The sequence below is a fragment of the Ambystoma mexicanum genome, chromosome 4p (assembly GCF_040938575.1).
Source record: "Ambystoma mexicanum isolate Mex_15411 chromosome 4p, UKY_AmexF1_1, whole genome shotgun sequence".
NCBI lineage: Eukaryota > Metazoa > Chordata > Amphibia > Caudata > Ambystomatidae > Ambystoma > Ambystoma mexicanum.
This window is the reverse complement of record NC_090927.1, coordinates 1,109,769,759-1,109,797,149: the sequence shown is the minus strand read 5'-3', so window position 1 is coordinate 1,109,797,149 and position 27,391 is coordinate 1,109,769,759. Positions and strand designations below refer to the sequence as shown.

Here is a 27,391-nt window from a genome sequence, read left to right as displayed (position 1 = left end):
TTAGGGCACAACCGACCCCTAACTCGGTCGTCTCAGCGGCAGCCAAGAAGAAAGTGGGGGAGCGGCATCAGCCTCAATGTCAACTTCCCCGCCGGACAGCGAAGGAAAGAAGCTGGACGCAATGGGACGACGAGTTATCTCAGCGGCAACAACAATTAAGGGGGCCAAAGCCCTCGCGATCGTGGCCCGCTACGACAGGGAGTTAAGGTACACGATCACCCCCCTGTTGGACTTCCTACCGGACGACAAGAGGGCCAAGGCCCTGAAGATCTTGCAAGAAGGCGAGGTGGCGTCGGACCACGCCATAACGGCGGCAATGGACATTGCCGACACCGGTTTCCGGCAGCTAGGCAACAGCGTTTACCTTAGACGACGAGGGTGGCTCAAGGCGATGGATTTCCGCCAGGACGTACAAGCCAAGGTTTTGGACATGCTGTTCGACGGGAACAACCTGTTTGGGAAAACAGTGGATGAGTCCCATCAAGGCAGACACGGAGACAGCTAAGGCCCTAGGCGTTCTCCGGCAACGAAGGCGTCCTTTCGGAGCTCCGGAGGCAAGCAGGGTGCCTCCAAGGGATTCGGCGGTGGCTCCTCCACGTACCGCCAAGCGGCCCGCTCCTCGTCGCAAGAAGCCTAAAGAGGACGAGGCAAGTCTGGTGGACCCCGCCGTCGTCGCCAGGGAGGCCAAGGCAGCAAGGTGTCCTCCAAGAAAGATTGAACCGACCGTGGCGTCGGGCCCCCACCGGAGCACCCCGGTGGGAGGCCGGCTGGCGAAGTTCATCAGCGTATGGGAGTCCATCTCCACCGACCGTTGGGTGCTGGACACCCTGGCCCAGGGGCACGCCCTCGAATTTCTAAAAAAGTGCCCCCACTGCATACCACCCGTGGTCAGGAAGGAAAATCACGTCCCTCAACTGCTGTTGGAGGTAAGGGCGATGCTCAAGAAAGGTGCCATCGAGCTCGTCCCGAAGAGGCTCCAGGGCTCCGGAGTATACTCAAGGTACTTCCTCGTGAAAAAGAAGGCAGGAGGATGGCGACCCATCCTGGACCTGCGACGACTGAACAAGTACATCAAGGCACAGAAGTTCTGGATGGTCACCCTCCAGCACGTGCTGGGACAGCTGGAGGAGGGCGATTTCCTGTCGTCGTTGGATTTGGAGGATGCATACTTTCACATCCCCATTTTAAAAGGACACTGAAAGTTCCTCAGGTTCGTGGTCCAAGGGCGGCACTACCAGTTCAAAGCCCTCCCGTTCGGACTGAAATCGGCACCCAGGGTTTTCACCAAGTGCCTCGCTCCAGTGGCGGCACGGCTGCGCCTACAGGGGATCCACGTCTACGCCTACCTGGACGATTGGCTCATCCGTGCAAGGACAAGGGAGCTCGCCGTGGAACATACAGCGACGACCGTCCAGCTACTCACGGACCTGGGGTTCTCCATCAACTTCACCAAGTCCCACCTGGTCCCCTCGCAAGTCTCACTGTTTCTGGGAGCCAAGCCCGACACAGTGGTGCGTCTGGCCTCACCGTCGGAGGAGAGGACAAAGGCCATCCTAGGCAAGGTGCAGCGTCTGCTGGCCACGGACGTGGCCAAGATGAGGTCCATCAAGTCCCTCCTCGGGATGATGTCCTCTTGCATATATCTCGTGCGCATTTGCAGGCTTCGGATGCGCCCTCTACAGGAGTTCCTCGACGCCCGCTGGATACAAGCAACAGGCAGCTTCGAAGACAGGATCCCTCTCAACGAGACCTTCCGTCGAGCCATTCGGTGGTGGGGCACCCGCGCTCATCTGGCAGGGGGAACAGGCTTTCAGACCCCCGCCCACCAGGTGACGGTGACGACGGATGCCTCGCTGCTCGCTGTAGGGCTGGGGAGGCCATACCAGTGATCTTCACGCGAGAGGCCTTTGGATCCCGGAGGAGAAGCCGCTCCACATCAACATACTGGAGCTCCGGGCAGTGTTCTGGGCCCTCAGGTCCTTTCTCCCGTCCCTCAAGGGCAAGGTAGTGAGGATCTTCACCGACAACACCACCACGATGTTTTACATCCGGAAGCAGTGCGGAACCAGATCCCCAGCCCTATCCAAGGAAGCCCAGGATCTGTGGCATTGGGCCGTTGCTCAAGGGATGTTTCTGGTGCCGTTTCATCTGGCAGGGATAAAAAACACCATTGCCGACTCACTCAGCAGAGAGCTGTGCTTGTGCCACGAGTGGGAACTACGCCAGGATCAAGTGGACCGACTCTTTCAGCGATGGGGCAAACCCCAGATCGACCTGTTCGCGACAGCGACAAACTCCAAGTGCCAGAGGTTCGCCAGAAGGTTTCCCCAACCGAGGAGCATGGGCGATGCTTTCTCGTTCCCCTGGACAGCCTGTTCCTATATGCGTTCCCTCCGTTGCTGCTCCGACTCATCAACCAGCTCAAGAGGCCCTGGTGCAGAAAGATCCTCGTCACACCGGCGTGGCCGAGACAGATCTGGTTCCCGGACCTTGTGGACTTGGCAGCGTCCCCACCAGTCAAGCTGTCGACGGACGCAGATCTTCTCTCCAGAGAAGGAGGCGCAATTCTTCATCACGACCCAGAGTCGCTGAACTTGCAGGCCTGGCTCCTGCAGCACTAGAGTTTGGAGGATACGATATCCCGGCCGACTGCAGAGAGGTTCTTGCGAAGGCCAGGGCGTCCTCAACTCTCAAGTGCTACGGACATAAGTGGAAGAGGTTCTCTATCTGGTGCCGGGCACAGAAGATTAACCCTCTGCGGATTACGGCCCCTCAAATATTGCTGTACCTGCTGTCGCTAGCCAAAGCTGGACTATCTCATGCTTCAATCAAGATACACCTGGCAGCGATTTCCCGATACACCAGGACTACAGGGCGATCATCGCTGTGGTCTCATCGCCTGGTTAAGGAATTTATGAAGGGACTGTTTTGATCATTCCCGCTGGTGAAGGCGCCAGCCCCGGCGTGGGAACTTAACGTTGTGCTGACCAGGCTCATGGGTCCGCCATTCGAGCCATTGCATTCGGCCCCGTTGAAGTTTCTGTCGTGTAAAACAGCGTTCCTGGTGGCCATCACCTCCGCACGATGCGTGGGAGAGATCCAGGCACTAGCCTGCAAGCCTCCATACCTGACTTTTCACGATACGAGGGTAGTGCTGAGGACGCACCCCTCCTTCATGCCCAAGGTGCCATCGGACTTCCATCTCAACGAGCCCTTGGTGTTACCAGTCTTTTTCCCGTCGCCTTCGTCGCCGGCCGAGAGGTCTTTGCACTCGCTGGATGTAGCTAGAGCACTAAAGTTCTACATAGACCGAACAAAGAGTTTTCGGAGGCCATCACAGCTGTTTGTGAACTTTGGACATGTGAACCAAGGGAAGGCTCTCTCGAAGGCTTCCATTTCCAGATGGCTCTCTGGCTGCATCATGCACTGTCATCGGTTGGCAAACCGACCGCTGCCCGGCCGTCCGAGAGCCCATTCGACCAGAGCGGTCGCTGCTACCACAGCGTTCTTGTCTGGTGTGTCACTGCTGGACATCTGCAGGGCTGCTACGTGGAGGTCGACACACACCTTCACGGGATTCTACTGCGTCGACCGGGATTCCAGGGAGGAGTCCAGGGTCAGCCAAGTAGTGCTGCGCAACCTGTTCGCTTAAGGTGAGCCTGGTGAGGAGGTAAGAAATGCTGAATGTTGAGTTTTGATGTAATGCTTAATGTTGAGCCTTTGCCACTTCCCGTGGTTGTGCATGTGTGTACTGCTATGTATTCTTATATTCATGAGCATGTGAATCCATGCCAGACCCCATGCTGGAGAAGGAACAAGTTACTTACCTGTAACTGTTGTTCTCCAGCATGGGTCTGGCATGGATTCACATGCAAACCCTCCCTCCTACCCCTCTGCAGCTCTTCACTTGGTCAGACTGCCACTTTACGTGCTACCAAATCTAAGGATGGCTGCCAGAGGCGGGGCTTAGGGAGAGGGCAGTCATCGGCTGGGGGCAGTATGACCCATAGGCCAGTGATTGGTTACTACTGAGAAAGACGAATCAGAAACGAAACTGATACTGATTTTTTTCTTTACCGGGGATTCCCGGCCTGACGACGGGGAATATTCATGAGCATGTGAATCCATGCCAGACCCATGCTGGAGAACAACAGTTACAGGTAAGTAACTTGTTCCTTTTCTCAACCTGTCTTTATAGCTCGAACGCTTCAAGATGATTACTCCCGCGCACATAGCAGAGTCTATGTGCAGGGCACTGGATGTGTTGCTTAGACTTCAAGGATGCATACCTTCATGTCCCCATCTACCATCCGCATCGGAAATGTCTTTGGTTCATGATTGTCGTGCTGCCTTTCGGCCTCAGTTCGGCTCCTCGTGTTTTTACAAAGCTGATAAAAGGTTGCTCGAGGGCCATCACTTATACCCGTATCTGGATGACTGGCTTGCCAGGGCCAGCTCTCCTAACCTTTCTTCACCAGCTGGGCTTTTTCCTCAACCGGCAGAAGTCGCTGGTGACTCCCACCCAGGATCTGGTGTTCTTTGTAGTGCGCTGGGACAGGGCGGTGCAATGGGTTTGCCCCCCCCACGTCTGAGAGGCTCCTTTCCCTCCAGAAGGCGATGGGGCACTTTCTGGTCAACTCGACCACCTCAGCATGGTACTTCCAGCACCTTCTGGGACTGATGGCATCATGCATGCTCACTGTCCAGCATGCCCGCCTCAAGATGATGCGCCTCCAGCTCCTTCTGGCGGGCACTTGGGACCAGGATGTGTGGTCTTAGTCGGACAGGATCCCAATCCCACCCCGCTCCTCCTCCCAGATCTTCGCTGGTGGCTGATAGACTGCAATGTGGCAGTGGTAGCCCCCTTTACCCACCCAGAGCCCACTCTGGTTGTGATGACGGATTCCTGGAGGGCTACTCCATTCATGGCGAATGGTCCAGGGCAGAGGCCATCCTGCATATCAATCTGGTCGAACTCGGGGCATTGGGCCTTGCGCTCAAGGCTTTTCTACCTCGTATCAGGGACACAGCAGTTCTGGTCGAGACTTGCAACTCCACAACAATGTTTTACCTGGACAAGCAGGGTGGCATCCGGTCCCCCCCCCCCACTCTCCCCTCCTGTGCATGGGAGCGGTGGCGATCTGTGACTGGGCCCTTACGGAAGGGATTTGGATTTCTTCGGTCCACCTTACAAGGGAAAAGCAATGCGGAAGCGGACCAACTTAGACGTTTGGGGTTCAACACCTACGAGACGGAGTCACAAATCAACTCCTTGTGGCCCCTGTTCCAGAGATGGGGGTTTCCAGATCTCGACTTATTTGCATCTCATCTGCATTCCAAGTGCCCCTTGTGTGGGCTGGGGTCAGGGGTCTCTGGGGAACAGGTTCCAGCTCTGCTGGCACTGCTGTAGGTGCTATGCGTTTCCTCCTCCACCGTTGTTCCAGCGGAGCCGCCGCAAGATACAGGTGTCAGAGGGGGTTCGGGGGCTGCAGCCTCATTATCGTCCTGAACTAGCCGTCAATGGCATAGTTCTCGGATCTACTGCAGTTGTGCTCCCAGGGACCGGTCCACCTTCCGATCCCCAGCAAGGGGCTTCTTGGCGCAGCAGGGCTCGGCAGTGGAGCACTCGGAACCGGCAAGGCTGGCCCTACCGGTCTGGTTCCTGACCAGATGTAACTCCACCATGCTCAGTTCTCTGATGACAACTGGGACATCATTCAGTAGGCCCTCTAAGCGGGCCCAGTACAAGAGCAAGTGAACGAGATTCTGCCACTGGGCTAGCAGCAAGGGGCTTGACCCCTTGACCTTTTACCTGGACGACATGCTGGCCTTTTCCACACATCTGTCTCGTTCCAGCGTTCAGGTCGACACCTGCAGCACCTATCTGGTGCCCATTGGGGCCTACAAGAATTCCCCAGAGAAAGTTTTCTCAGCAGCCAACCCTGTGGTTAAGGCCCACCTCAGGGGGTTGTCTAGGCTTTTTCCTAAAGTGCACAGGCCTCATACAGTCTGGGACCCCAACGTGGTTCTTGCTGCCTTGCAGCACAGGCCATTTGAGCCGATGGCCTCGGTGGAGATCAGGCTTGTGACACTAAAGACAGTATTGCTGGTGGCACTCACTTCGGCGTGCAGGTCAGCAAGCTGCAGGCTCTATCTTCATGCAAGCCCTTCACCACGTTTTACAGTAACAAGGTCATCTTGCGCACTCATCTTAATTTCTTGCCCAAGGTGGTCATCCCATTCAATTTGAATCAGGAAATCTGTCTGCCGGTGTTCTTCCCGAACCTGCAGTCGGATGCCGAAAGGGCTTTGCATTCCTTGGACCTCAAGAGGGTCCTCAAGTTCTACCTCTCTCAGACAAAATCTTTTATGAAGTCTGAGGCATTGTTTGTCACATTTGCGGGCATGTCTCACTGCATCCAAGTGTCCACAACTTATATTGCCCGGGGGATGGTCCAGGCCATTTCGGAGGCATATGCAGCCATGGGCAAACCGGTTCTTGAGGCGATTTACGCCCATGCGGTCAGAGCTAAGGCCACGTGCGTCGCAGAGCATGCTTCTTGGGATGTCATCAGCAGGGCGGCTGCTTGGGCCACTCCATCAGCGTTCTGTAAGCACTTTTCCCTGGATACCAATTCCAGGCGAGATGCAGAGTTAGGTCCGATGGTTCTGAAGAACCTTTTTGCTTCATTCTAGATATGAGGCAGGTTATCACAGCTCCACTCTATGGTCTTGTTAAGTGGAATCACCCAAAAAGATGGAGGAAAGGAGACAGGACGTATGAGTAATTAAAGTTACTCACCGTAGTGACTAGAGTACTCCTAGTCCTTAGACCCCTTTCCTCCATATGTCCCACCCACCTTCCCCTACTTGTATGCCAGGGGCTTAAGTTTTCAATATAGCCAGGTATTAAAGAGTCCAATGTGTTAAAAAGGGGACTGAGGTGAAATGCAGGAGTGCAGCGCCTTGAGGGGCATTGACACGCCCATGGCCACGCTCCTGCGCATTCGACTAAATTTAAAGGGGAAGTTCAATTCTTTGCTGCCAGCGGTTTCAGTACTGTCCCCATGTTGGGGGGTGCCCACAAGGATGGAGGAAAGGGGACTGAGGACTATAAATACTCTAGTCACAAACGTGAGTAACTTTAATTTCTAAATCGGGAAGCAGGGCGGGACGCGCTTTCCCAGGAGGCCCAGGCCCTGTGGCACTTGGCCATTCTTCAGGGCATTTTCCTTGTACCCTTTCACCTGGCAGGCATTCAGAACACCATCGTAGACTTTCTCAGCAGGTCCTGCCATGAAAGGGAACTTCCGTAATTGCAGGTATCCCATTTCGTCAGCAAGTTGGGTCAGCCCCAGATTGATATCTTTGCGACGGCGGCCAACTCCAAGTGCCAGAGGTTCGCCAGCAGGTTCCCTCATCTGAGGAGCCTGAGGGATGCCTTCTCATTCCCATGGGAGGGGGGGCGCTCCCTGTACACCTTCCCTCCAATCCCGCTCCTGCTACGCGTGATATGCACACTCAGACGTTGTCATTGCAAGATGAAACTCAATGCTCCAGCGGGACGCCGGCTGATCTGGTACTCAGACCTGCTTCGCCTGTCGGTGGCTCGTTCATCTGGCTTCCTCACTTCCCGGCCTTTTTACCATAGAAGACGGATCAATGCTGCCCACGACGACCCAGCGTCGGTGAGCCTCATGGCCTGGCTCCTGCAGCCCTAGAGTTTGGACAGTATGCTCTGCTACTGGAATGCAAGAGGATCCTGGCCAAGGACAGGGCCTCCTCTATGCCTTCGTGCTATGGCCACAAGTGGAAATGCTTCACAGTGTGGTGCAGGACTGTTAGGGAGAATTCTCATTCTATGGCTAATTTCCCTTACCTATAGAGTCCCCCAGCAGCTTTGCTGGATTTGAAGGGTTTGTTTCTTTTAACCTGCTAAGAGTGAGACTCTTTTTCCCACTCTCAGGCATTTTTGCTGTGTGTGTTCTAGGCTGTTTTTGTGTTTAATGTCTATGGGATTTTCTCACCCCCATAGGAACCATCTTTATTCACATGTGATATACAGCACCCTCAGTGCAGTGACACAGGGGTGTCGTGCGACCCCCAAACAGACTCCATACCCTGGGACTGACTACTGTCTCCCAGGGCATGTAAAGTCCCCATTGACTTTACTAGTCAATTTTTATGAACTAGACCAGTACAACCTATCTTACTATGGAGGTACTGGAAAGGGTTAATAGTTTTTCCCTTTGGTTCATTTTCGAGGGGATACCGTAAAGTCCCTCTCTCTAAAGTTTCTGGTTGGTGGCAGTGGTTACTACCATAAATATTCGACCGCAAATATTTTCCTATGCGATTTTCCCATTGTTCGAGGCTACCACTTTTTCTGACGGCCTCTAACATACCGCCGTTGCATTTTAATATTAACTTTACTCCGGTAGGTTTTATTTGCCAGAACTTTAGCATAACTTCTTTCTCATGTCTTTCTATAAACTGCTAACCCAGGTCGGGGATCCTCTGATTGTCCTTTTGGCAGGCTTCTGCCGAGAAGCCCTCCTTTCGGCGCCACCGAGTCTGGGGTGGGTCCATTGTGTGGGAGGGGCAGTAGGACCCCTGGACAGGGTTGCCTCCGCAACCCATGTCGCACTCTATCCTGATAGGCGGGAGTGTCTCCCGCCAAGATGACCACTCCACTGTGTGAGTGACAGTGATGCTGTATGAATGGGGATCTTTTTGCATAAAAGCAGGGTCCTGAGGACTGGAAGAACAAGACATCGCCACTGGAACTAAGAAGCCGAAGAGCAGAGAAGCCAAAGACATCTGCAATGACGACCACCGGTGAAGCCCTGCTGCAGCATCTCACCACTTCTCCACACGACGAGAGAAGATCTTCACCTGCAAGAGCCTTCTTCCCTTGAGCTGGTGGGGCCAACCAGTTTGCCAATCACCTTCCTGGACCTGCCTTGGTCGAATCTCCCGCACCCTGTACTCGGAGACTGGATAGCCAGGCCCCGGTCCACCCGGACTGCGATTTAAAGGCGCGTACCTTTTTATTCGTCGGGCAGCACCGCAGCTGGTTTCATCCCTGGGTAGTGCAGTAACTCGTACCTTCCTCCACGACGAGAGCCTCCCTTCCTCTGCTGGATCACCCGAACTGCAGGAACTACCAGGAACAACCGCCACCGCAGGAGCCACTCCTTCATTTAAGGTACATTAAGGAAGTGTTTGGCCATTCAACTTAAAACACCTCGTCTCCCATCCCACAATCATGTCATCTAGATGGCCTTTCCAAATTCCGTCAATCCAACACAGAGGTTCTAACATCAAACCTCAATCGGCAAGTTTCACCACTGAGACAATCAAATCCTATTGTTGATACAAGAGAGACCAAACCACAGATCTCTCTGAACCCCGACTCCTCGCATGAAACAGGCAGCATGCCATCCATTATAACTACTATGCAAGATCTCCAAAATATGCTAATAGCGGTAACATCGCAGACAATGATAGCATTCTTAAAAATGCAAGAAGAATGCGTAAATGCAACTAAAGATCAAGCAACACTTCTCGCACTTATCCATGCAAAACAGATCTTTTTAGAAGCCTTTGTACACAAGATCCAGGACCGACTGGACCGTGAAGCAGAAATTAGCCAATTGTGGCAATCCCGGTTATCAGATATTGCCAGAAAAGATCGAGCAGATAACACACAGCTCACTTCGGCTCTAATCATCATGATGACTTCTATGAATCGCCCAAGCAATTCATCACCAATTGACAACCTTCAACGGTCTACACATAATAAGAATGAGATGGCGAGTAAAGAAAAAACAGCTGGAACCTAAGTGAATGTACCTCAAATTCAACTGGATCCAAAGACGACCACTTCTATTTCAACCCTAAACGATCAATCTCAAAATAGGGAACCACATTTTAACTACGGGGCAAGCACCTATCCCATTTTTTCTGCCTACTGTCCCGAACCCAAAAGCATAAAATAAAAATGAAAAAAAAGCAGACTGGATCTACAACTTTCCTCCGAAACTTGACGACGCCGAAACCAGTGCTCCACAAGCCAGTAATGAAAAATGTACCTGAGCCAAACATCGCCCCCACTCAATCTGTAACACCAGCCGAAGCCAGAACCTCGACACCTGAAGGAGAAAACAGGATGGCAGAAACTTCTGATGATGCACAAATGAATGACTTATTAAACCTATCCCTAGACTAGGAAATAGACATCTCAGAAGAAGCACAAATACAACCAAGTGATACCACACTCGTCATTGTGGACGAATACGAGCAAACCAAATCTCAGCAGGACTCTCAAATGAGTCTTTCATTTGAAGATATATCAAATACAATGTTCTGTGCAGATGAAGTAGCCCTGATTCCTGACGGCTTCATTGCCCTTAGACTCAACATTCTCCTCAAACAAAAAAAGCATCAACTGCTACCTTAACACAGCCAATTTTTTATAATCCAAGGAAAATTAAACCGTCAAGGGCTGTACTTTTGAAACGTACAGAAGTTGACACTCAGGTGTTGATAATGAACAGAACTAATGCTCTACGTCTCTTTGCAGCCATACCGCAATTGCAAAATATTACAACACAAGAGATCCTCACAGTCGAATTTGCGGATGAAAACCATTTGGATCAAATATATCTACTTCTTACCTCCACCAATGTAAAGGATCCGATCATGAAAGAAAAAATGAATCTAAATACATTGGGATTTGATATACAACATGTTGACTCAAAAAAAAAAAACGGAGATGGAACTAATTTTACAAAAGCTATTCAAAGAAACAAGAACATCAAACGGGTAGCAATCGAAGGAGACCAGGAGACGAAAATATCAATAAACAGGAATGGCAGACACACAATTTTCATCAAGATCTCCCTGAAAGATCCCATAAATACCCAGACCATACAATGCATCACATACAGAGGGTAATGGAATGGACGCAATTATCAACTTCATAGAGCGCAGACTCTACTCAATAACCACCATTGAAACCGCCCAGCTCGGAAATTTCACTATGCTCCTGGAACACTCGAGGACATGGCCATCTGTTTCGTAACCAGTCATATGACCTATCTCGATATGACATCGTCTGTATCCAAGAATCGTGGATCACATCACAGCCAATCTGTGACGGATACACAACGATGATGGTTCCAGCAATAAAGAACAAAAGAGGACGTCCATCTGCAGGCCTTTTGACCCTCATTAAGATGTCCAGTAATTTCATAATCACCGACTCAATGAAAATAAACAATTGGATACAAATCACGATACTTCACACAGCAAAGACAAAGACAGATTCAACCTACGACATATTTGGAATTCTCAATACTTACTGGAATGCAATGGCCATTGCTGATGACATATATGTCGACAAACTCTTTACTTGCATCAATGAAATTACCCCAAAATATCCAAGTATTCAACCAATAATTTTTGGAGATTTGAACTTACATCTCTATGATTGTGTAGGGACAGAGCTAAAACAAAATATGTCCCCACGTGCTCGACGTTGGTTGAAAGAAACATCCACCAGAGGCCTCATCAGAGTGCATTTTCTTGACAATCAAACCAACAAGCCTATGAACAAGCATGGAACCGAGGCTCATCTGGCGCCATTATAGACTACATCTATACAACGAACCAGATCGTATTGAAGATAATACAGAAAAAAAATATACAAACAGATTATAGCCATCATACTTTAATGACAATCACGTGGGAAATGTATAATCCTCAGAAAACAAAACTAAATCTGCCAAAACCAGCTGTAAACTCGGGTCAGAACAGATTGATGATCTCTCAACAGGCCCTGACAACACTAGCTCATCAAATTACCTCACCAACTATGACAGATGACGAACGACTAAATTATATGCAATTATTGGTTCTGTTCAAATTATTCAGAACAACAAGCTCCCATAAGAACCATTGTCATACACATGCCTATTCTACTATAATTGCGGGGAAAAAAAAGAAATTGAGAAGCGATATAGAATAAAATACTGCAGACGTCACATAAGGACCATGACAAAATAAGATTACTAAAACAACAGTACAAAAATTGGATGAGATCAAATAGAGCACTTCAAGATCAAAATGACGCTGAAAAAATGCTGCATGCTCTTAAACACTGCAGTACAAGAGACCTATGGAAACTATTGAACCCACAAACAGCTGGGGTAGAAAAGATGTCAACTGACGTCCACGAGCACGGATGGAAATCACATTTTCAGAAACTCTAAACCACTACCTCCAACCCAGATATTCAGGATACAACTCAACAACATACCTCGACCTTTGCATGGCAGCCGGAGGATATAGAAAAAGCTATTACCAACCTGAACCGCTCACGTGTTCTGGGACCGGATGGCCTCTCAAATGAACTTATTAAAGCTAAAAAAACCATTTGGGCAGTAATCTCCTCCTACATCTACAAAACAATCAATAAAACCAAGATCATTCCACCTTCCTGGCAAACTCTGATACCAATCTTTAAAAAAGGAGACACACAGGACCCATCCAACTACAAGCCAATTGCCCTCTTGGATCCCCTAGGGAAAATGTTTGTTAATCTTTTGCTGGACAAACTAAACATCTGGGTTAAAATGAATAACATACACGAATCTAGACAAACGGGTTTTGTTAAACATGTTGGAAACAACATTAATCTACTTTTACTCAACTTGTTGAAACAAGGGGCCATCCATAACAAAAGGCAAATATATGCATCATTCATAGAACTAAAACTCACATTTGATCTAGTCAATAGATCAATCCTTTGGTCGAAATTACGGAAATGGGGCTGCCCAGATGACATCATAGAACCAATAAAGTTACTTTACGGGAAAACATCTATCAGAGTCCGACTATCACAAGACGGTACAGTAACAGATCCCATATCAACCAACAATGGACTCAAAGAAGGCTGCCCACTTGCAGCCACGCTTTTCAACTTATTTACATCTGATTATGAAACTGAGACAAATTCACCACAGGAAAATCTACCTAAATTAAATGCTACAACAATCGCCTGCATGATGTACGCAGACGATATTGTTCTGTGTTCGCAAACGCCAAGAGGCCTCCAAACAGCCTTGTCAAAACTAGAAGCGTATATGAAGACAAATCAACTTCAAATAAATACACAAAAATCAAAAGTGATACTTTTAGCTCCATTCCACAAAGCAAAACAGCACCCAAAACCTTTTCTTCTAAATAATTTACCCCTTCAACAGGTGACAACAGTTAAATACTTGGGGATTTGGGTAAATCAATCACCCACTGAAACAAATTGGTCCAGCCATCTAATGGCGAAAACTCCATATCTAGCCCGCCAGGAACGGTTCCTACATCTGAAACATGGAAAATTCACATTAAAGCCAATCATAACATTCTATAGGCAAAAAGTCACTGCAATTCTTCTCTATGGAAATGGAAGTGAATCTATGATTAACATCGACAGATCTATATGGCTGTGTCTTGAAGGTAAGTTTTGGAGTAAAGTTCTCTCTTTACCTCAATCATTCCCGATGGCTCGCATCCGTTACGAATTGGCACTTCAGTCTCTCACCTCGCTCTACACAAGGCGAAAGCTAGATCTTAATAGGAAAATTGACTCTGACTCACATATCCTGGTGCTAGACATTTTCCAGCAAAAACATTGCACAACTCAGGCAACTGCATTACAGATTTGGAAAAACCATATGGAAAATACCAGACTAATGGCAGATATACCCACTGAACAGCTAACTCGGCGCCCAGAAAAAGTGAAAAAAACACTTGCTCGTGATGATTGGATAGCGACCATCAACGCTAAATCACAAATAAAAATTAATTTGGAATGTAAATTGGATATACACCCATTAAACTGTCTTCTGTTATATCTACAACGTTTTCCATCTGCTTCTGTTAGAGATACCTTTCTGCATTTTCGATTGAACTTGATACCAACCAGGGAGCTACTACTATCCAGGCAACGTGTATCAAAAGACAATTCCTTATGCCGTTTCTGCAAACAACCAAATGAATTGGAAACTTTATAGCATATAGTTATCTCCTGCCCGGCACTGGATGACACAAAATCCCGCATCAGAGATATGCATCTACCCTCCACAACCAAACTTTCAACAGAAGACCGATGGGCCAAATTTCTGCACGGTTGTATAAAAAAAGACATTTTCACAATTGTCAGTTTTTTAAATACATTATTTGAATTTAATTGAGAAAGTTAAATGGAATAAGAATTTGCTTCTTTCTGTGACTGTACAAAACATGAAAGGTTTAAAATTTGTACCATATCATTTTTAATAAAAATAAAAAATAAAATATGTACTGCTGTGTAATCATATTCATGAGCATGTGAATCCATGCCAGACCATATGGTGGAGAAGGATCAAGTTACTTACCTGTAACTCCTGTTCTCCAGCATGGGCCTGGCATGGATTCACTTGCGAACCCTCCTTCCTTCCCCTTTGTGGCTCTTTTTGGTTCACACTTCCACTTTATATGCTCTACCAAATCTGAACATGACCACCAGGGTTGGAGCTTAGGGAGACAGCTGTCATTGGAGGGGGGCAGTATGACCCAAAATACAGTGATTGGTTAAGAGGAGAAATGCAGTTTTCAGGCTAAAGAAAAACAGCTTTTATTTTTATTGAGGATTTCCAGCCTGATGACTGGGAATATTCATGTGCATGTGAATCCATGCCAGACCCATGCTGAAGAACAGGAGTTACAGGTAAGTGACTTGTTCCTTAGAGTTTTTGCAGTGTTATTTTTTTAAGCCATTTCAAACTATTGCTTATCTCTTTTAGATATAGTAAAATGTTTTATTGGCTTATTTATCAAAGAGATTACTTAGTTCTGCCTCTATTGCTGCAGTTTTTTAAGGCCACTCATCTCCCTGGTATTGTTTCCAACAGACCAAAAACACCTCTAGATCTGACGCAACAAACGCAAAACATAACCTGATCAGCCTTCTTTGGGCTTTTAATCTTGTATTGCTAATGCAACTGTGTGTGCATAACTTTCTCAGGGCTTAAGCCAGGGTTTGACATTAGAGTTCAGTGGTCTATGATGCATTAGCATCCATTAGGCATATAAATTACAAATGTAGTAAACATTAACTGGACAAGTTAGTTAGTTTGGTGTATACATTACTTACCTGTAATGTTTGATCCCTGTAATTTTTGTGCTAGCAGTATTGCACTAGGCCTATTTTTCACCCTACACTTTAGTGACTTTCTGACCAACCAATGCTACAGAGCAATAAACCATCTAGTTTGGTTATACTGATTCTGTTGTTGCGTATGGTTCTAATGGGCCATAATCCTTATAGCTGGACCTGAAATCCTTCTAGCACCACCAAATTCGATTTAAGTATGACTAATTCCTTTTTTGGAGAAATAGTCAAGATGAAGAATTACAGGTAGATGTAACATGTTCATTCAGTCTTTTTGCCGTTGACACATTATTTTTTAGCAACAACTTATTTGTGCAATGCATGCGTTTGGGGGAATTAATGCCATGCTGACATCTTGAAATTCTTTCCCTACAGCGTTTTTTTGAAAATTTGAATCCAGTGAATGGCAACACTGAAAAAGACTTTGAAGATTATCTTTTCAGAAAATCATTGGAAATCGAACCTAGGAATGCAAAAACACTACCAAGATTTGTATGTACACAGTGAAATTGCACATTTTATTAACTTTTTTCTTTTTTACCATATCTCTAAAGATCTCTTTGCAAAGTATAGTTGAATATTGATAAGGATTCATGCAACTGAAACAGTTTGCTTGTTTGCATCAACAGTTTTTAGAAGCATGGTTACTGAATGGGGGAAGCCTACCGATTGTTTTGCACCCGTAAGGAGTGGAGGTCAAGGAGGTGGCTGCCCAAGCAGTGTGGTTTGATGCCCTCTCTCTGTCAGCCACATCCTTAAACTGCCTTGTACAAAGCTGCCCCAAATGTATTCACTAGTTGAAGTGGGCCTCTGGTATCTGATAGCCTCAAGCTGCTGCCCTGTGTTGGCAGTCTTATGACACAGAAACATTAATGTCCCAAATGAAAGGAGTATAATGTGTGCAGCGCACACATTTCAGGCTGCCTTTGTTTGCAGCCTTGGGCCGTGACCTCCCTCTTGCGGTCTCCACCAATGTCCTTAGCACCTGGTTTCCTTTTTTGTTGGGTTTCCTCGACAATTGCACTCTGCTGTCAGAGCAATTAATAACTTTTCAGTGGACATGTAGTGTTTCAGCCCCCTGGCTGCCTGTCCTGTTATAAACTGCAGCTATTTCCCACCTTGCCACATTCATTTTAGCATAATTTCTCAGGAGCTTCTGTCACTCGTACATACTTCCTATTCAAATATGCATTGTATAGGGCAGCAAAACCTATCCTTGGCCTTAAGCCCAGGGAGCGCATCTCTCCTGCACAAGTCTTCCGTGGCTCCCGGTTGCTGCACAGATTAAATTCAAATCTCTCTGAATCATCCACAAGGCGGTCTGGGCCCGGGGACCACACTATCTTCAACTCTATCTTGCTAAATACTCTCCTTCTAGATCACAACGCTCCTCTGGCTCCAACTCTGTGTGTAAAGTGTTTTGCTAAACAGAGGGCAGCTGGTCATTCCCTTTCCTCAGCTGGCTCCCTCCTATGGAACATCCCCCTCCCTCTGTGCCTTGAGCAGTATCTTCTTAAATTCTGGAAGCTTCTTAATACTCTCCTCTTTACCTCCTCCTTCCCTTTTCTCCCCTGCTAATCCGACAGTTGCTGCGATTGGTGTCCTGGGCCCTTATGCATCCTCGGGTCCCTGACCTCCCGTGCTCGCACTTACACGCCTCGCGGCTCCAGTTTGTGTAGCACTCAACTTTCCTAGCACTTCATCTGTGGCTCACCCATGAGCTCAGACTCCCAAGCACGTACCCCCTGCCCTCTTCCTTGCTGCACTTGCACATTCTGAATACTCACAAGGCATAGCAGGTTTGTCCTCTTTTCCTTTTCCTTCCAGCTGCTCCTAAATATTGTGTTTTAATGTTTTTCAATGTATTTCCCATTCCTGCTCCCTGCCTTGCCCTGTGGGCGCTTTGATACAGTATTTTCTTATTGTATAAGTGCCTAACAAGCAAAAAAAATAAATAAATAATTAAAATGACCAAATGTGTACTGCTATAGTGTAATGAAACACATATTCTATGAGGATGTAATATTATACAAATTCACTAATGTCTGGGAGGAGACATTGTAAGGTAAGGGGGACCCAACCTTCATGTTCAAATGCGCCTCCATCATCCCTGACACATCTTCAGCCTCCTTACTCCCCCAAATCGTGCATGTAGATACACATTCATACCCATTGATCACACAAGCAGCTGCACATCCATACAGGCCCTCTCATGAACGCATTTAAACATTCACTCTGATTAAAAAGAAAATGTACTTGCATCCCCCGTTCATACACTCATGCAAACATCATTCACTCCTGTTCACCAGCATTCATTCACACATTCCCCATTCATTCACTCCCGTAGTTGGCTGCATTCATTCACTCGCACATTTACAAGCATTGCACTCTCATTCACACATATACACAATCACTTGCATACAAAACACACTTTTAAAAAATACACATATATAATAAAATATTTACCAGTTTGTCGGGCCCGGCTACAAGCTCCCCTGCTTGCCATTCCTCCTGACAGGAAGCAGAGAGAGATGTCAATCAAAAGTTTGTTTGTGCTGCCTGGAAATCAGAGCTGAGCGGCAGGGACTGGCCGCCGAAGGCCCTTCGAATTCACAGGTGCAATTGAGGGTGCAGACCCCAGATAGCATGTCCAGTGGGCCATGCAAGGCTGGGAAAGCAAAATGCTGCGGCCTTGCATGGCTGCCCATGCACAACTGGGTTACTGTTACCAAGGGGAAACATTGTTTCCCCACAACACAGCCAACCCAGGAGCTCTCTTTCAGCTGCATGCTGTAGATGAGTGAGGGCTCAGGTTTTCACTGGGCTCTGGCTTCTCCGTAAAGGAGACTGTTGGGTGCCCCATCGTCCGTTTTTGAGTCGCTGCTCCTGTCCTTCGGCTGTATCAAGCCATCCTCCCTCCTGCAAATTGTCCCGAACTGGTGTCCCAGTAGTGCTAGTTAATAGATCTTCTGCTCTCCCCTCTAGATACAACATGCACCTTGTTCCCAAGTGTCATCACTGCAAGCCAGATAGAAACAAACTGTCACTCAGGACTTGGCTGCTTCTTGCTACACTCAGCAACTCTTCAGGTTTGGCATCTCCCTCCTCCACCACTCCACTAATAGCTTGTGAGGAATTGACATCTGGCAAGGGTGCAGAAACCTTGGATTTTTAATTTTTAATTAATATAATATCGGTAGTTCCATCTCAGAAAAGGTCATCTGCAAATTAGATTCCCCTTTCAGGAGCAGCAAGCCAAAAGCATAATGTACACCTGTGCCCTGCTGAATCAGTAACCTGTTCTGCAGCACCTGCTCACCAGTTGCACAGAGCAGATTCAGGTGTCACAGGTTCCCTCTTGACAACTGCAGTGCCAGCCAAGCTCAGGAACTTCTTCTAGGATTTGCAGCTCAGTTCCAAAAACTGCATAACTATGGGAATGTTGTCACAGTGGCACGTTAAACTGTAAGTGTACGCCATACCTGAATTTGAGGGTTGTGGTGGTGTAAGGAAGGCATGGTATAAAACAGTAAAACGGACACAAGTGTTCACAGTTCAAGGGTGTTTACTGAACTTCATTTGGGTTTGAAAAACTCCCATCTAATCCTAAATCTAAAGATGGGAGCAAGCTATGACCATCGAATAAAAACGCAGTCCTAGTGTTGTCTTGTCAAAATAAAAGCGCCTATATTAATAAACCTATTGCCAATCCTTCTAAATACAAATAGTGTGGGCAACAATGTCATGCAAAAGAAAAGTGTGACATGTCAGGATATTGAAGTCGTTGGCTTCCCTTCCCCATGTTTTCTGCACGGGACAAGGCGGCACACTCGAGCTTAGCACAGTCTCTGGCTTCTCTAGCACGAGGGTGCAGTTCAAAACTTCAACATCATGGCCTTCTATGCCAAAGTCTCTTAGCCATTCAAAGTCTCTTTTTCAGAGGGCCTGATAAAACACTACAAACATCAAAGTTCCTTTCTTCGTAGGATTTCAAATGTACCAATTCTTGGTCGATTTTCGCTTCACTGTGTGTCCCCCTCTGCCAGGCTCAGACCCACTGTAACACAAGGCTTTCAACTGATCTACCTCTCCTGGGTTCGGACCAACTTTATCTTCTATGCCACAAATGTTCTTTACTGTATCAACATCGAAGAATTTTGACTGTGTGTGGGATTTAGCTTGACCTGTCACAGGACCACTTTGAATCCCAATTCTCTACAGCACTTTGACTTTTTAGCTGGATACTTTATGGAGACATTTGATTGCGTACACACGGGGTGCCGGACCACTCTCTCAAAAGTATTGAATCTTGGTTTCAAAGTTCAATCACTCAGCAGTCCAACTTTACTTGCGTCTTTTATCATATGTGTTTCAAACAATGTTCGTACTAGTGCTCGCCATACAATGTTGCTGCTTGCAATCTTGGCTTCAACACAGACCGGTCTTGTATCGGTTTCCCCAACTTACAGGCTGTGTTGATTTCATTGACGCTGCTTTGTTCTTGGAGCCAAGGACAGTACCACAGCGGCCGGCGTTTCTCCCTGCTTTGATTATCACGCGTGCGGACCCCGGGTATCTCTGACACGCAATGTAGGATTCTTCAGCCTGTTTCCTGGTCTTGCGCTTTCCAATTTTGAGGGCTCATGAAAGCAAAGGTTCCTTGTCAAAAAGGTCAAGGGAACTTCCCTCCTTACGATTCTTTTCTGTTTTGCCGTCTTTCTTCTCTCGTTAAACTGCCATCTTGGAACTGCTGTTTACTCGTGTGTTTTGCTTGCTCAAAGTGTACTCTCATGCTCCGCCTTTTATCCATGTGGGGAAGTGTAATGGAAGTCAGGTGTGGGTGATGGTCAGTAATTGGCTGACCTTGCCTGACCATTGTATTGGGACACGTCAGGTATACGGCTCAGGTGTTAGTCTGTTTTCTCTCATAGCGGGCTGTCCGTGAGCGAGTGTTTGTGTGCAAAGAGGGTGGGGGGGGGTTAGAGTTCCTAAATATCCCACTTAGTAGGATGGGGTGAAGGTGTTACAGGGAAGGTGATACTGCATCCCACCATCCGGTGTCCCACTTCCCAAAAACCCCTCACCCATGTGATCCTCCCGCACTGGTCCACCCCCAGGAACTGGATTCAAAAGTGATGGCTGTGTTCTGGCCACCTGGATGACCGATCCCCGTGGACTAGTGGGTGAGACACCTTCTGGTTTCTCACAGTGGCCAATATCTCTCATAATTATCCTAGCCACATCAACTCGAGATCACACATGCCAGACCAGCTCAGCTGTGAAAAGGTTATGTGTATTCCCCCACCCTGGCTGTCTGTGCTGTTCCTGTGATGACTGGTAGCAAATTATTCAATATGAACAATGTTACAGACCTGGAAGTCGAAAAAGAGACCCAGAAGTTGTGGAAAACCTTCCAAAGCACCCCTCGAGTCTCTGAGTAGAAAACGTCTCGCGGAATCCTTGGGAAACCCTGTGGGGAATAAAACCCAATTGAGGATTCTGCAACAGTCTCAAGTTATTCTCCTCTGCGTGATAGTAGCTGAGGAGGTCCATGTTCCTTAGAGGCTGTGGTTAATGTTCGCTTTATAACAGCAAGGTGAATACTTGTTAAGAAATTGTGGCTTATATACACACCACCCAAGAGGTTGCCAGTTCCGATGTAGGCAAGGCTGCACAGGGTGCAGCTGAAGAGCGAGATCAAAGGCTCACCATTTGTCGGAATTAGAAATGCTGCATAGCAGCGAAAAGGCAAGGAAGCACCATTGCTGTGCCATAAGGAGAATGCTCACAATATCGAGGCACAGCCGCAATTAATGAGACGCGGCGGGAGAGAAAGACGGAAAGCCGCAGATTGTGAGAAAGCGGCACCATAGAAAGGCAGAAAAGGGAAAGAAATAGCCCAGAATAAAGGTGACATTACCTGAAGCCGACTGCATGCAAGGGGGATGTTTGCCCTGCTATGGTTATACAAACCTGTTGCCCTATAATAATTGCACTCTGCAAGTTCTTTAATGCATAATTTAGTGACAGTTTTGTTCCGGAGGTCATTAAGAATACTCAGATTTCGCCTCTGCTTAAGAAGCCAGGATTATGCCCTCTTAATCCCCTGAATTATAGACCTATTTCCAACTCGCCTTTTCTGCTAAAGTTCCTAGACCGTTTAGCATACACACAAGTCATGACACATTTTAAGAACAGTAAGATTCTTAATAAATGGAAATCAGGATTCAGGGAAAACCACAGCATGGAGACTGCCCTTCTGGATTTGAAGTCCAGACTTCTCTGTGTCATGGACCACAGGCAGACAGCACTATTAATGCTGTTGAACCTCTCCGCCGCCTTCGACTTGGTAGACCATGCACTACTGATTTCCAGGTTGCGGGATGTGGCAGGGTTCTCAGGGTCTGCCGCCCGTTGGGTAGAGTCATTCCTCAGCAATCGATGGAGTAGAGTCAGCAGTGCCCTGGCGGAGATTAAACCGGTCAAGCTCACACATGATGTGCCCCAGGGGGGCCTGCTTGTCTCCATCTGTTTTATAACATCTTTACTGTTCCATTTCTCAACCTCCTAGAGGAAAAACAAATGGATTTTACGAACTACGCTGATGATACACAGTGCGTCATCCCTCTTTCTGGTAATCATGCAGAGGACAAGTACACCATCAGTAGGATATATGGGCTGATCCAATGTTTGATGAGTAATAATGGGCTGGCCCTGAACACAGGTAAAACTGAATTTATGGTGGTAGGCACTGAGGCATAAACCCGCAAGATGGGTACTGAGTATTGCCAGTTCCAAATTGATGGGTGCGATATAAAAAGAAGGTGAAAACTCTGGTGGTCTATTTTGACTGTAACCTCAACATGAAATCACAGGTCGGTCAGCTAGGGACCGGAGCTTCATACTATACCAAATTGACACAAGCTCGACCCTTCATCTCAAGACCAAACCGTGAGATACTGGCTTGGACTATAATTGGTTCCAGACTTGATTACTGGGTCGCTTGCTTGTTGGCCTAGCTAAGTCGGATATAGGTCGGATATAAGTCAGATATAGGTCTGCTTTAAATTATACAGAATAACGCAGTCAGAATTATCATGGATCTCAAAAGAAGGAATCATGTTTCAGAGGCAAGGGGGAGCCTAGTTTTTTTCCTTCTTATAACACAGAGGTGTATGACAGGATCATCGCCTCTCTATTTAAGTGAAGTACTGGAGAAAAAAATCAAGTATATGTAATCTAAGATCTAACAACACCAACCAACTGAGGGTTCCAGCCCATAGGTTGACCCAGGTTAAAAAGGAGGGTTATTTGTGGTAGCACACTGAATGGAATGCCATTCCCCAGACATTAGGGTAGAGAAGTCCACTGATTTGTTTAGGAAAAGACTTGAAACCTTTCTGTTTAGATAAGGCAGCATCACTGCTCAGCTCTCTGACTGGTTCATGATGTGGGTATCTGTTCTACCTTGGATTAGGCAGCATGTATGCCTGTTTTTGTTTTCTTTGTTGGGCGCCCTTGAGCCTCCGGTTCAGTGGTGCGCGATATAAATTCAATAAAGTAAAGTAAAACGGTAAACGGACAAGGAAATACAAGAGTACTCAAACCTGGGAAATGAGGCATAGCAGGTATCGAAAGGAGCGTGCAGGATCAACCAGTTAAGTTAGAAGCGACGCGCTGGGCTCAGCGACGTCCTCTGCTTTATGGGTTCCATGTGTTATATCATCTGCCTTAGTTGGGAGTAGGTCGCCATCTTGGGAAACACTAGACTGTTGCTAAGGTAACACAGACATAGCACTTGAGCTCCATCTTGGATGTAGGTGTCAATGTGTATACTTGCATCCTTTTCCACCTGCGCCATAATGACCATGTAAGAACCCCTTCATGACAGTTCCCAGCAAGACTCTAGCCCCAGGGTGGGGAGTCCTCTCGTTGATCCTTTTGAGTGTAAGTGAAGTTAAGGAGGTGGAACTGGGCCAGAGAAAATCCCTCGCAATCAGACATGTAGGAGTCCAGAAATGTGACAAATCTTTCAGTTTATTAAAAGCTGTTGCAACAGTGATTGAGAAGCAGACATTGAATGATTTCCAAAGCTCTCCCTCACAGTAACAGACCTTTTAAGCCCCAGTGACATCACAAACAAAAGATATATTCCAAACCTTCAGATGAAACGGGATTGGGTAAACCGTATGAATAGGTATAGATTCTATATGGGATAGGTGATCTAATTGGTCCGACCATATCGGGTAGGTCCGCCTGGGACGCCTACAAGAAGTTGCAAGTGAAATCATCTCATGCTGGTGTGGTGTGAGTGCCTGCTGCAACAAATTGTGAGCAGAGTTAGAGACTGGCGAGGATTGGCCAGTATGAGCTTTCTCAGCCTGGGGAAATTACCAGCACATGTGCACAATGAGGGTTGGGGGAGAAGAGAAGTGCCCCAGAGTGCCGCCCTTTCCCAATAAGGTTACCACTCTCTGACTCCACTGGCCATGAGCAAAGATATTCTAGCCTGCAACGTCATGCTATATTACATTTGTATCTTCTGTCTTCAGTTTGGTGGGAACAGGGTCTCTGCATGGCTCAAATAAATGTGCTTTTTTCCTAGGTTCAGAACACGTGTATAGGGACAGTAAACTTGAGTTTCTCTGCTTACATTTATGAGGATTTTCAGCTTCTGTTTCTTGCCTGTGTCCTATCTTTTCTGTTGACTCAAATCTTTCTCTCTGTCTTGATGTCTTTGGCAAGGCTGTGCACAATAGCTGCACTGTCAGCCCGGTCTGTGTTTTTCAGGGAAATCAGTGTGTCAGGCCTCTCCCTGTGTTCTTGAGCCTCTCCAGTGTCTTCCATTCATTTCAATGCAGCTGGGGCTTCAATCTTTATTTAGATGGCTGTTAATGTTAGTTGCATTTAGGCATCAGGAAGCAGTTAATGTGTATTCTTTTGCATCTTGCTGTGTCCAGGTATATGTGTGTCAGTCCCCTAACTATGTGAGTCACAAGTATTTTCTTCGTGTCTAAGCGAAATGCTGCCTAAATGTCTGCATAACTTCGTGCAGGAATGTGTGTGTGTGTGTGCGTGCTTCAGTGAATGGCGTCTGTCATCTTGGTTGTATGCTGGGTGTGGGTGTGGGTGTGGTGGGTTGTGATGCCCCCGCTACATAAGTAAAACCCTCTCCAGAGAGAAAGCCACTCCACTGGAAGCTGGCCTGGGAACAGGAAGTAAAGGGTACACCATTCACAGAAGTGCATTCTTCAAGCAAGGGTGCTGCATGCCAAAAGGTGCTTTGAAGCTATTGAAAAAGAAAGGGGACAGGTTTGTGTAGGCAGATGAAGTTCAGACCACCTGGAGGAAGGTCCCACCATCTTGTTTTCTCTCTTCGCCTCTCTTCCTTCCTGTCTTGTCCCTTCCACTTCCTTTAACACAAAGAACTTTGGGTGTGATGTCAGAAGGCAAAGTCCACTTATTCCAAGAACTGCAATTGGCCCCTTAACGCAGTTTGCTTTTGTCCAATCACCTGTAGGCATTTGCCCTTCAATGAAGGGGTCTTCCTCTGCTTCTATGAATTATCTCTGGGCTTCAACCCTTGAAGAAGAATTCATTGGACTCTGTGAGAGCAGTCCTTTCCAAAGTCGTACATTTGTGAGACGAAGACAGTCCAAGGCAGAGGCAAACTCTGTCCCCAAACCATCCCCTGGGCACACTCAGGGTGATTTGCTGCTGGATGAAGACACTGCTGCCCAGGACCCCATCATGCTGAAGGACCACTGGAGGTGTGTGCCAGCCTACTTTGTATTTGGGAACCTGAGAAAAGGACTTCTTTCCCATTACACTCTGGAGTGAGACTCTCGGTGCCTGAGATCCAAGACAGCCAAGATTTCTGCAGTTTAATTGTCGACTGCTGAAAACTTATTTGACCCTGTTCAAACCAACGGAACCCTCCAGGAGCTGCCTTTGGCAGTCACCCATCTTCAAATCGCTGTCCCGCATGTTCAAAATCAGTTTGCTTACTCATTGAGCCAGCTAAAGCACATCTTTGCTCCGGCTCCAACAAAGAAGCATCGCTGCAGCTATATCCACTTGAACTGCTGTTTGAACCTTAAGCCTTTTCATCGCCAATCAAGCCAACGATCGAAACCGACCCTGGTGTTCTTCCCGAACTGTCTTCCCAGCACCACATGAAACCTACTCGCCTTGCACATCCTGACACCAGCCCATCCACTGTTGATCCTCAACCACTGAACCTGGTGGTCTCCACGATCCGCATTGCTTGAGTTTTGCTTCGAACCGCCGCTTCCTTCGGTTTGACGCCCACCTTGGAGACCGCGCTTTGGTGGTAGTGGTGCACAGTATAAATCAACATAACATAACCATGACACCTGCTTGCCACTGGATTACCACAACTGCTACACCGAATCAAACCGCGGAACAGCACCAAGAAACCTGGTTCACCATTGTTGAACTGTCAAGATACTATAAAGGTATTGATGCCTGATAACTGCACCATCTTTTACCCACCCCTGCTGCTCCATTTTGGGCCCTGGAGAATGGCTAGATAACAATGATCCCTTTTTGCAACTCAGGAACCTATCCTTCTTGAACGTTGTGGTTTTTATTTCCTTGTCTTCCCCCGGTCTCATTACCCAGAGTGCTGGACAGTGATATCTTGTATATCCTGTGTTCTTTCTACAGGGGTGGGTTCTATTTAGTTATTAATGAATATGTTGGGTTGAATTAAAGCACATATTTTATAGAACCTTTATTGGCCATTCCTTTTTTTTGGACTGTCCTACTTTGCTGTTTGGGTTGCTACTGTTTCACATTCCCATCCCTCTTGAGAGGCTCACATGACCTCAAAATGCGATGGCGGTATGTAAGGAACTCATGGGGGCAACAGTAAAGACATACACAAGTGATTACAGTTCAAGGGTGTTTATTGAACTATAAATGCAGGGTAGAAAAACGCCTAACCTAAATCTAAGATGGGAGCAAGCTTCGACCATCAAATGCTAAAATAAGGCAGTCCTTGTGGTGTTGTGTCAAAATAAAAAGGCCTATACTAAAAAAACTATTGCCAATTCCTTACAACTAATTACAGAGAGTGTGGGGTAAGGTTTCAATAAAGAAAGAAGTGTTTACAAATAATAAGTCAGGATGTGATTGTCAGGGGTTCGCCTTCTCCACGTTTTTAGCACAAGATAAGTTGGGACTTCTGAGTACAGCATACACTCGAGCTTTCCCAGCATGAGCCGACAGTTCTGTATCAGCTATCAGGTTCTTCGATGGTTAAGTCTCTTTTCAATTAAGTCTCTTGCCTTTGAGGCCTGATGTATCCAACAAACACACACAAAGTTCCGCTTCACATGTACTTTGGGTGATGGCTTCACCTCTGGGTCCCCCGCTTCCGGGCGTTGACCCTTCACAAATCGTTTTCAACAAATTAACTAAACAGTTCCTTTTACAATGAACTTTCGGTCATAACTTTCCACCCCTGGATCTCCCTCTTTCGGGCTCGGACCCCTTTCAGACGCCAGCCTTCCTCTTTCGGGTTTACTGTGACTTTTCTTTCTTTCACAAATCTTATTCTTTTCAAACAATTCTTCAGGCTGCACCCCTTTCTGGTGGCTTCCCGCTGCCGGTTCACTCTCGGCAACTTTTACAAACAGTTCACTGTGGACACCCTTTGGTCGGGTTTACTTTCGGTTAACACACTGCTCATAGGGACGTCAGGCCTCACCCTTTTCTGTTAGCATCCCTCTGCCAGGTTCACTCTTGCCAACTTTTAAAGATACAACGTTCATGTACTCATGCGATTGGGTTAGCTCTTGGTTTGTAGAAGTGTGTGGGCTGAGTAGGTGGGTTTGCCTCTACCAATCCTTGGATTCCTGCAGGGTAGAAGTCAATTTGTCACACATCCCACCTCCCATCTACAAGATCAGTTTACAATTGCATAGTTGTGAAAAAAAAGTCTCATCAAAGACTAAACATTACATGATATTGGCTTCACGGTCGCCATACAAGCTCCTGGATGCCTGTCTACTTTCCACAGCAGGATGGGAGTCTAAATACATATAACATTGCACTGGTATGATAGTTGCATAATTACATGGGCGTGGGTCATCGGTCTAGCAGCAGCAGCAGCATAGTTCTTAACCTTCACACAAGGTTGCCCTGTCTCCA

The 27,391-nt window shown here is 47.2% G+C and overlaps 1 protein-coding gene across 1 annotated transcript in view; it reads left to right on the top strand.

Moving 5' to 3' along the window:
* SOS1 (SOS Ras/Rac guanine nucleotide exchange factor 1) overlaps nt 1–27,391 on the top strand; it is a 2,649,334-nt gene that overhangs the window by 2,251,913 nt on the left and 370,030 nt on the right. Inside the window, exon 19 of the mRNA XM_069606702.1 lies at nt 15,590–15,706. Coding sequence (XP_069462803.1) covers nt 15,590–15,706 — 117 coding nt within the window. The remainder of the gene's footprint in view (nt 1–15,589; nt 15,707–27,391) is intronic.